Source organism: Montipora capricornis, chromosome 3, assembly GCF_036669925.1.
Source record: "Montipora capricornis isolate CH-2021 chromosome 3, ASM3666992v2, whole genome shotgun sequence".
NCBI classification, from domain to species: Eukaryota; Metazoa; Cnidaria; class Anthozoa; order Scleractinia; family Acroporidae; genus Montipora; species Montipora capricornis.
The window spans coordinates 66,580,304-66,591,192 of NC_090885.1; the positions used below are offsets into that span (position 1 = coordinate 66,580,304).

General features: G+C 39.5%; 2 protein-coding genes across 4 annotated transcripts in view; one reads left to right on the top strand and one right to left on the bottom strand.

Annotated features, from left to right (window-relative positions):
- LOC138043792 (hephaestin-like protein) overlaps positions 1-3,662 on the top strand; it is a 24,754-nt gene extending 21,092 nt beyond the window's left edge. The window contains exons 13-14 of the mRNA XM_068890246.1: positions 478-646; positions 2,196-3,662. Of these exons, the coding sequence (XP_068746347.1) occupies positions 478-646; positions 2,196-2,311 (285 nt within the window). The 3' untranslated portion in view covers positions 2,312-3,662. The remainder of the gene's footprint in view (positions 1-477; positions 647-2,195) is intronic.
- Positions 1,539-10,889, bottom strand: part of LOC138043793 (carbohydrate sulfotransferase 11-like) — a 12,751-nt gene continuing 3,400 nt past the window's right edge. Inside the window, exons 1-4 of one of the 3 annotated variants that reach the window (XM_068890247.1) lie at positions 10,132-10,889; positions 4,854-5,021; positions 4,257-4,315; positions 1,539-3,330 (exon numbers count right to left, since the gene is read on the bottom strand). The exon at positions 10,132-10,889 is cut by the window's right edge and continues 279 nt beyond it. In XM_068890247.1, coding sequence (XP_068746348.1) covers positions 2,530-3,330; positions 4,257-4,315; positions 4,854-4,950 — 957 coding nt within the window. In that variant the 5' untranslated portion in view covers positions 4,951-5,021; positions 10,132-10,889 and the 3' untranslated portion in view covers positions 1,539-2,529. Of the gene's footprint in view, positions 3,331-4,197; positions 4,316-4,853; positions 5,022-10,131 lie in introns of those variants that run through there. The other 2 variants (XM_068890248.1, XM_068890249.1) reach the window with 2 other exon arrangements.

The window sequence follows — 10,889 nt, forward strand, 5'->3', positions numbered from 1 at the left end:
GTATAATTACCGTCTTCCAGTGGTGTTGGCTGCTATCGCAATTGCCTTTTCCTCACGTTTTATTCATAAAAGATTAAAACTTTGTTTTCAGCATATTTTTGTTTTTTCATGGTAATCTAGAACGCCTTTTCCATGGAGTTTGGTGTCGCTGTCCTCTTCTAAAAGGTGTTTTTTTATAAAAATTAGTGGCTTTCGCATCAGGCGAGTCACGATCAGTTAGAGTTCGTGCTATAAACTGTAACACAGTATACTTTTACAAGAATATGGAATTTTAAGCTTGTCAGCCGCTTCAGTACGGTTTGGTTAGGATGATCAGGAAACTGACTGGCGTAGCCCTAATAAACAATTTTTATATTGAAATCTCGTATTTAACTTATTGTAGTCAGAATTTAGGTTTTAGTTTCATGATCTTTAATTAAAACCTCTCTAACTGCAAGATTATCGTTTCATCCTCACAAACTTCGCATCACTGAACAGAAATCTACGTCATATAAACGTGGAGATGTTTACGACCTGCTTCCAGAATCCTATGCGACCGTGCTGATGATTCCACATGCTGTTGGGACCTGGCTATTGCACTGTCACGTGAATGTACATAACAAAGGCGGCATGAATGCCCTCTTCACTGTGATGGCTCCATTAACAGGTAAGTATTCATGGACTGAAATATCATACGTAGAAACAGAGTACATATGATTAGAACGGATAATGTATGAGAAAAAATCCCGTGAAATCTCACGCGACATTTGCTTACTTTTCACACTATGTTATTTCCAACCAATACTGGAATGGGACAACACTGAGAAGACAGAAACTCAGTTGAAACAGAAACATCGTTTTCGTGTTTTGCCACAGATCTGTATTCCTGATCTATATCTGTTTAAGCACTGATTTCATGACGGTTAGCTCACCGATGATTGATGTGCTAACTACCTCTATTAAAATGCTTTTAAAATGAGGTGTTTTCACACAAACAGTTAGCCCGGCAAGCGGATATCGTGCAAAAGGCAACCGAAAAGTTGGAAATCGAGTCTCTTCTCTCTTTCTTCTGAATTTTTTTCTTTGTTAATCACCTTGAAACTTACTTCACGTCATTTCATCACAAAAAGAACGGAACAACGTTTTCGTCACTGAGAACCGGGAAATCGAAAGGATTCGGTATTAAGGAAAGGAAAGGACCTTTATGTAAATGTCAAGTCGTTCTAGCGCTGGAACGCTAATTGGGGATACTGTAAACTGAAATTAACAATTAACTCAAATCAAGTCAAATGTTGGTTTTTGAGGAGAGGGGAAAACCGGAGTACCCGGAGAAAACCTCTCGGTGTAGAGTAGAGAACAAACAAACTCACCCCACATATGCCGAGTCTGGGAATCGAACCTGGGCCACATTGGGGGGAGGCGAATATTCTAATCACTGCGCCATCCCTGCAATCAGAACGATAACGTGTGGAAAGAAGCACATTTCATTATTTGTTTTAGAATATATGAAGCTTCCCTATATTTGAACTGCGGAAAAGAAGGAAATTGAAGTCGGAAACTGAGATCAACGCATTTAATTGAGCAACTTAAGGTGCAACTGAACTCAAACATTTTTCCTCTACAATAATAACCTCCCCAACAAAAGAAAACATTTACCATCAGCATTCTCATCTCAAAATTTACCTTTGTATACGCCGGGCAAGATGCGCAAAGTTGTCAACACTAGTAGTAATTTGGACCCACGACCGTGATGTGAGAGGCATGGCTCTATTCTCGATGTTACGTCACAAACTGCTTTGCAATGCAAAATTTCTTTGAAAACAAGAATGCAAAGCAATTTGTGACGTAAAATCGAGAATAGAACCATGCCTCTCACATCACGGTCGTGGCTTTAAATTACTGCTAGTTCTGCCAAGTTTACGTGGCTTGCACGGCACAGAAAAAGCAAAATCCTTGGTAACAATGGTGACATGTTTGCTTTGGATGCGGAGATTTATATTACGAACGAAGAACATTTGAGTTTAGGTGCAAAGAGGCCCGAAAAAATCTATCCTTTAACGGGATTGGAACGCATGACCATGAGATTTCGCTACACCCGTTAAAGCCTCTTTCTTCGATTAGTCATGGTCTTAACTCTTTCATCCTCTGGGATATCAAACGCAGTTTTAATGTAACAATGCAGTGTTGTGCTTATTTGATTTTTTTTCCCTTTACAGACGGACCAAAACTCGACGAAACGCCTCCAGTTAGAGGAAGTGGGTCATTTTCGCAAACCTCTGTTATCCTTTTCTTTTTGTCTCTCGTATTCGTGATCATTAAGCCACAACATTGATCAGTGTACATTGATATTGCATACTATTCTAGGCTCACAGTTCGCCTTTTCTTGTAAGTAGGTACGAATTTGTGGGGATACAAAGTATGAAATATATCTCGCCTGGAAACGGATCACAGCATTCTTGCTATCAGAGCATGCACGCTGGTCCTTGCGAATGAGCTTCCAAATACCGCCGCACAAGCATCATTCACCTGTCATTTATTCTTCGACTTTCTTTAGCTTGGAACTGACATTTTGTACCCAAACATTTCAAAGTCATGCTGATATATTCTTTGGAGTATTGCAATATCATCTGCGGGTACCTTTGAATAAAAATGCTCTACATCGTCTTTGGTGGACGTATAACTGACAGGTGGAAAAGCAACGAGTCCTTCGACACCTGTTTCATGTAATATGAATCGGGCATCCTCCTCTAATGTCTCATAATGTCCAACGAAATCATAATTGATTTGACATGGAAAGCAAAGTCTGTAATATTGCCGCCAATGTTCATTAAATCGGCCTCCTTTGCGATTAGTGTCAATCAAATAACGAATAAAATCCGCGAAGTTGATGTCTCTCTCGGTGGTCCGCGCATTTGGATCACCTCCATATTTGCGTTCAACAGATCGCTTTATTTTTCGTCCATATTTTACGTAAATATTGTTCGATTTCTTGATGAATTTGTCCTTGAATGCTGACAAGAGTCTTGCATGAGGCTCGCGGACAAACATAAACTTGAAGTAGTTGTTTAAAATGTGAAGCACATCGGATTTAGAGTGATGACTTAACAAGTCAAACCGAAGGTCGTGTACGGATGTCTTTTTAAAACTGAGAGGGACTAATTGGGCCATTATTTTCTTCCAATTGGTACAAGCAACCTTTGGGACGTAGCAGTAGACGATTTTATGCTTTTTATCCACGATAAGGTGATTCAGGTGTCTCGGTTGCAAAGATGGCATCCCCTTCATCGTTTTACAAAAGGACGTTAGGTTAAGCTTTCGTTCTTCTTGCCTGGATGTCATCTTGGAAACAACCTGTAAAACATAAATTTAAAGTCCGATATCAATCTTGCAGTTGATTCTTCAAAGTTAGAACATTCTTATCAATCCTAACGAAATATGTTTGAAGCTCGAAGCATGGATTGCGGTCAGCACTGATGGGTGCAAAGCCATGGTAACCTTTAATGCTATGGCAACCAATGGGAGTTACAAATGCTTAGTGCCCACCATTGAAAAAGTTTATCAACCAAACCAAAGGATTACCTGATTTTTGTAATTGAATGGGACGCGAAAGAGACAACCTACAATAGTTGATTACGCTAGAAAGTGATGTAAATGCTCAAGAAAATAAAACAGGTATCTCCGAAGGAAAGAGAAAGAGGTAGAATAATAAGCATGATTTTCAGGCTCTAGGAGAACAAAACAAGAAATTCTATTGGTTTATTCTCCAGAACCAAAAAGCGATGGCTTTTTTCTGAGAGAGTATTTTGGAATAGAGTCAGTCTTTGGAATATGAGTGCAAATATGGCTAAGCCATGTACATGGAAGCTATCGGAGTTTGGCAAACTGTCCGCATTTGTGTTTAAGCAATGAACGCCCACCTTTGGACTAAGCCTTATCCCTTATCCTTGAGAACGTTGGCCGCGCCTTCCTGCAACCAACGAGGTTGCAGGCCACCGCGGAGAACTGCGGAAACTCGGTTGAAACAATCCAGTCGCCTTTGGGCGACCGCTTAAACAAACTGCTTTAAGTTCGATTAGATGATTAGAAAATGAGTATTAAGCTTACGGAAAATGCTTAATTTAACACTTTTAATTTCCTATCTTCACCGGAAATCTGTCAGTGGATTGCTTGTCAATAAATCAAGACTCTCGGAATGGATCATTTGGCAACTTAATTTACATTTTCCATTTTTGTCCCGTATCAATGCATGGAGCATCAGTGGCTCGGTTTTGTCGCACCTGTCTTTCTGGAACCTCTGTTTCTGAACTATTATCCATCCGGTTAACAGGAGCATGACCTGCCAAAAACAAAACAGCAGTTTCACGCACTTGGAAAGGTGTAATATTTAAAATATTATCGCTTCAAATGTCTGAGTGAATGCGCTGAGAGGCCGCACCTCTCCCGGACTTCCTCCCTCCAGTTTCTACTTGTCGGCGTTGACCAAAGTGAATCACGGTCTCTCGGGACACAAATGAGAAGCAGGAAAACTAACGTAGTGCGCATGCCAGATTAAGATAAAGATAAAGAGGCAAGCCCCTCTGAGTCTTAAGCGAAAAATATGGGTAATCAACATTGGTAGTAAAGAGGTCAGAACGCTAGGCTTTCAAACGCTTAAGTTCACAAAAACAAATTGCGGCCGGCCGATGTTATGTTATTTTGACGGGTGCTGAAAACTCCACTTCGACTAAGACACACTGGTTTATATTTCCGAATGCGCATAGAGCTAAGGACCATTTGGAATCCGGCTTTACGTCGCATGAGTTAAATGGAATTTTCAATGCAAGACTCTCCCAGATTGCCTTGCACGGCCTCGCGACGTACAAGAGTGTCCTCACCTTTAATGTAATTTTTCTCTGTCGACAAAAACAGCCACAGAAAGGAGAACACGCCCAGCAGTCCAATGTAGCTCAGTATTCGTCCTGAGCGAGTCATTCTGTCTAAAAACACGGAGTTGCGCCAAAAGCTCCGCCTCTGCCTTGCATTGATTAAAGGTCACACAAAGCCTATGGAATATAAAAGAAAACGTTTCCTCTTATTTCGAACGCCCAAAGTATACCAGAAATGCACAACGTTTCGGGATCGTGCGTAGTTATACCAACGCTCTTTCGTGGTGAATAGCAGTTCGTTTCCCTGACCTTTCTGGCTGTACATGTACCTTAATCATGTCGGAGTTTGGAAGGCCTGATCGCTGCACGAGAACCGCGCAATGTAAACCTTAAAACTACGTTCTCTGGTGCTTAGTATCAGTGTGACTTTTTAAATTCATTTCGGTTCGTTGCAGCTTCTACAGACTAGCCGGAGTTTTTGGAAACAAAGAACTATGCCGAAACTATGAAAGAGAACTAAAAATCTACATTTGGTCATTTCACCTTGCCAGAAGCTAACCAATCATTCTACGTTCCCATGCGACAGCGCTTTAACTTTTCAGAAGGCTCCTGAGATCGATAAGGCTAATCGCCCGAATCTTCAATAACCCTATAAGCTTCCAAATACTCCTGCACTACTGATAAGCGAAACACTCTACTACAGTAGTATAAGTTACTGGTTGGGTGCTGTACTGAACTTTCAATAAATTCTGAGATTCCTGTTTGACTTCAACACAAACTCGGTTTAAAGTGCAGTTAATTTAAGGTTTCGCTATCTGCAGCCTAAGAGAAATTGTTCAATATACGGACTATTTTACCTTTTAACCAAAATATAACGACACCAAGTTCTTGAGTCAAAAGTAAAGCCCCATGTCATGTCTTATTAAACGAGCAAAGCAGGAGTCGCCTTGCTACCGAACTCGACGAAGGAGAATTTTAAACTTAGAAGAGATTGTGTGTTTTTTCCATAGTTCAGGGATTTCAGGTCCAATCACTTATCTTGCCAACGTGGGTTTCACCAGTATACTTTCTATAAAACAAAGAGTGAAGCCAAAATTTTACTGAATTACATTTGCTATAAAGAGACGACACGTGTTTTCACCTAATTGTATCGTCTACTGATCACTCAACGTTTCATATGAAAAATATTCTTGGTTTTCACGTGATGTCATAAAAACTAAAAATAAGGACTTATCAATCCTTTTGAGATTTTAATTAGTTATTAGGACAGCTGAAGACTTGTCTTTTCACAAATTTTCAGTTTTATAGGGTTTTTCGTCTTGTGATAAAGCAAGGTTGAATTTCTAAGCTTTTGCGTGACACGATATTAAAATTTGCGGTCGGTCAGTGTAAAATGAAGACTGCAGACCAGGGGTAAAATGCCGACTGAGGTTATAATGTAACTGTTGAAAAAGCCCAAACCCCTTAAAAATGCTAACCTTGGGCCTAATTAGGAATTAATATAAGTAAAAATTTTGTGATGAATTATATCTATAGAGAAATTATGAAAATTTGCAATGAAACATCTCTGTATATTTTCAAAATATTTTGATTTCTAATATAACAGATCAAAATTTCGCCGTTAACTAACCTCGAATTAATCGCTTTGTACATATATGCATATAAGAAGAAGATAATATATGAAGGAATCGGTGACTTCGCGATTAATTAACTGCGAAATGTTCGTCTCAATATATGAGGGCAACAGTGACTTAGAGATTAATAAACTGCGAAATGTTCGTCTGAACATGTGAGGGAATCAGTGACTTCGCGATTAATCAACTGCGAAATGTTTGTCTGAAGATGTTGGGGAATCAGTGATTTCGCGATTAATTAACTGCGAAATGTTCGTCTGAATATATTAGGGAATCAGTGACTTCGCGATTAATTAACTGCGAAATGCTCGTCTGAAGATGTTAAGGAATCAGTGATTTCGCGATTAATTAACTGCGAAATGTTCGTCTGAACATATTAGGGAATCAGTGACTTCGCGATTAATTAACTGCGAAATGTTCGTCTGAAGATGTTAAGGAATCGATGACTTCGCGATTAATTAACTGCGAAATGTTCGTCTGAATATATGAGGGAATCAGCGAATTCGCGATTAATAAATTGCGAAATGTTCGTCTGAATATATGAGGGAATCAGTGACTTCGCGATTAATTAACTGCGAAATGTTCGTCTGAATATATGAGGGAATCAGTGACTTCGCGATTAATTAACTGCGAAATGTTCGTCTGAACATATTAGGGAATCAGTGACTTCGCGATTAATTAACTGCGAAATGTTCGTCTGAATATATGAGGGAATCAGTGACTTCGCGATTAATTAACTGCGAAATGTTCGTCTGAATATATTAGGGAATCAGTGACTTCGCGATTAATTAACTGCGAAATGTTCGTCTGAATATATGAAGGAATCGGTGACTTCACGATTAATCAGGGGCACCCAACGTCAATTTTCGGAAAATATCTGTTCGGAAGACGATTTGAGGTCTAGAATTTTCGGAACATTTGTTGTAAAATTTCTTGCTTGCCCGCCTGTCCTAGGATTTTCGAACATCTGAAAAATGGTATAATTGCCCATTTTTAACAGACTTTTACCCTAAAAAAGGTCACCTAGAATTTTCGGGAGCCTTTTTTCTAGCTGAAATTTTCGAAAAGGTAAGTTCTGATCCCTATAATTTTCGGATCACAAGACTTTCAGCTAGGAAACCCGAACAGATGAAAATTTTTTAGGGCAGAGAAATATGCCTATATCTACCGTTTAAATACCAAAATACGTTTAACAATGCTATGTTTGAGTGGCTTTTAACTATTTTCTCGTTGGGTGCCCCTGATTAATTGACTGCGAAATGTTCGTCTGAATGTATAAGGGGATCATTTCCTTCTCAATTAGTTGCTGTAATGTTGTCATCCTCGTTACCGCAGATAACTCCTTTTTGTTTTTTCAAGGCGAAAGAAGTAGAGCTCTAGGCTGGAAAGCGCTTTTTCTTGAGAGCCGTTGTCTTTCTAAAAGGCGACTGTAAGAGAATGCCTGTTTGTCGCTAAAAACTAGAGTTTGCTAGTTTTTAATGGCGAAAGAAATAGGGCTCCGACTTGAGGTGGTCTGAGACCTTGTGACCTTTCTATTTTGCGATTTAAGAGCGTCGGGTTTTTTAGTAATGCTTTGTCGCGTGTAGGAAACCAGTGTGTTCCCAGGGTTTGCTAGGTTTAGGCGGTTTCAAGTTTGAGGAGGAATTGAGGCTCTGACTAAAAAGTCCTTGAGTTATTTGTCCTTCCTGCAAGCGACAATAGGAGCATTAGGTTAAAGGCTCGTTCACGTTGATCATGGTGTTTCTTGCAACCTGGTACAACGTTCTCTGCAGCGAACCTATCAGAAACACCATGATCAACGTGAACGAGCCTCTTTCCTAATGCTCCTATTGTCGCTACAGTGAGAAATAGGAAAAACATGAACATTTCGCAGTTAATTAATCGCCAAGTCACTCATTCCCTAATATATTCAGACGAACATTTCGCAGTCACTGATTAATCGCGAAGTCACTGATTCCTTCATATATTCAGACGAACATTTCGCAGTTAATTAATCGCGAAGTCACTGATTCCCCTCAATATTCAGACGAACATTTCGCAGTTAATTAATCGCGAAGTCATTGATTCCGTCATATATGAAGATATACATTTCGCATTTAATTAATTGCGAAGTCACTGATTCCCTCGTATATTCAGACGAACATTTCGCACTTGATTAATCGCGAAGTCATTGATTCCGTCATTTATGAAGATGTACATTTCGCATTTAATTAATTGAGAAGTCACTGATTCGTTTATGTATGTAGACGAACATTTCGCAGTTAACTAACTGCAAAGTCCTTCGCTTCTGTAATATGTATAGAGAGACATTTTTGCTAAATTTCATTTGTCTCTATAGAGTGACATAAATGCAAATTGTAAATACCCCGGGTCTGCAGTCTGCATTTTACACCGGTCACCCCAAAACGCAGACTGCAGACTGCAGACTGTGCAGACCGTCAGTTACCCTCACTATTATTGAGAGCTAACCGTAAACAGTCTAAACTGAATGTTATTTAGGCCTAATTCAGGGTAACCGAATTTTCATTTTACAGACGGTCTGCACAGTCTGCAGTCAGCGTTTTTCAGTGTCCCTTTACACTGACCAATTGCAGTCGAGAATGCTATCACGTAGGTTAAAAAAATGACTTATCCGCTGAGATTTTGCAATCTGAACAGTCCTTGTATGAGAATAAGTAATCACATAGATGTTTATGAGCCCCAAGAAGACGACTACTGGCTTTTTATAGCAAAACGCGATGACATATGTTTTTGTCAGCTTCCGGCCGCCATATTTGTGCCCCTGAGATCAGAGGGACACACGAACATGGCGTCTCCTTACAAAGCCTGATAAATTTGAGTAAAACATTTCTTCGAATATCTCCGGCACGAAACATCGCACAGACTTGAATCCTTGTGAGACTGTTTGAATATTCATCTTCTTTTATCTCTTTCATTCTTGACTTTATTTGTTGAATGGTTTTGATGATCGTGTGACAGTAATTTTGAAAACCGGCAATTTGAAGGTGTAAAAATATTTTAAAAATTCGGAATTCTCTCACTGGTTGATTTGTTGAAATGGTGCAACTGCGACAGAACCGGAAGGACGAGCTCGTTTATTACAAGATAACAGGTCCAAAAATTAAAATGATCCGCTTGCCAAAATTAAAAGATAACGATCACTTTCAAAATCGAGCAAACCCTTTTTGCAATTCCGGAGATTTGCGAAGTCAGTTTTCTTCACGTGATGATGTTAACAGATTGTCAAATTTTAACTCAAGTGTTTTGTTCCACTCGTCGGTCCTTGTTGTTGATAGCATCTTGTACTTTACTTGATTTGGTCAGTATTCTTAAAGCGAAAGTTTGGCTGGCTGGAAGCTTAGAATTTTAAGACGTTTTCGCGGCTATGGACAGAAATGCTATGGACAGAAATGCGTAGGGGAACAATTTCGATCCTATGAAACAGAGTACTTCGTACGTCCGATGTTTCGAACGATAAGCTCTTGAGTTTGAAAGGCCTTTCACGAGGACACAAGGAATATATAAACAAACTCAGCGAGAACGTGGACAGCCAGCACTGAGCATTAAGATACAGGCCACTTAGTTTAAGTGCAGATAGTACTCCATTTTGATTACGCCTTGACAATTCCTCAACGATTTAGAAATCAGCTTACCTTGTACAGAAAATAGCAGAAAAGTGCGCCAGAAGACAGCTTGTCTGACCTGTGCAGCTTATCGGAGGTTTCCCGACAAATTAACCCATGAATATTCCACAAGGGCCAGAAGTGCTTCCAGGTTTTTTTAATCGAACAGCTAAAACGGTTTTCTACTTGAAAAATCGACTTAAAACTAAGAGCTAAGGGGTATCGAGGGCAAAATAATCATGTTAATCCGATGTCGGATGAGAAGAACATAATAATGAAGAGCAGCTGGCTTGAGGGATCAGCTGATTGCAATCTCATTTGCAAATGAAAGAGAAAGCGAAATTTGGTGTCGGGTTACCACGAAAAAAATAAGGCGGTCGAAGAAATTTAGTTTTGCCAGTTTTATTTCTTTATTTTTCTTATGAGAATCTAATTTCCCCCTCCATTGACAAGATTTCAGGTGGCGTTTCCGGTTTAAGGCAAGTGACGCAGACAGAAAGTGTGCTGTCCTGAAGACTCCTGGAAAATTCTCTTATCCTAACTTAATATTCCTCTCTTCTTAAATCTTGCCGTAATAGCTTTAGCTAATAGGCAAGTAAAAAGCTTGAGTGAAATAGCTAAATAGATTTTTGGCAAAACGCACATTTCGCCTTACGTATGACGATATCTTGATGTGTGGACAATGGTATCTATAAAATAGCTATAAAATAGCTAAATAGATTTTTGGCAAAACGCACATTTTCGCCTTACGTATGAATGATATCTTGATGTGTGGACAATGTGTGGAC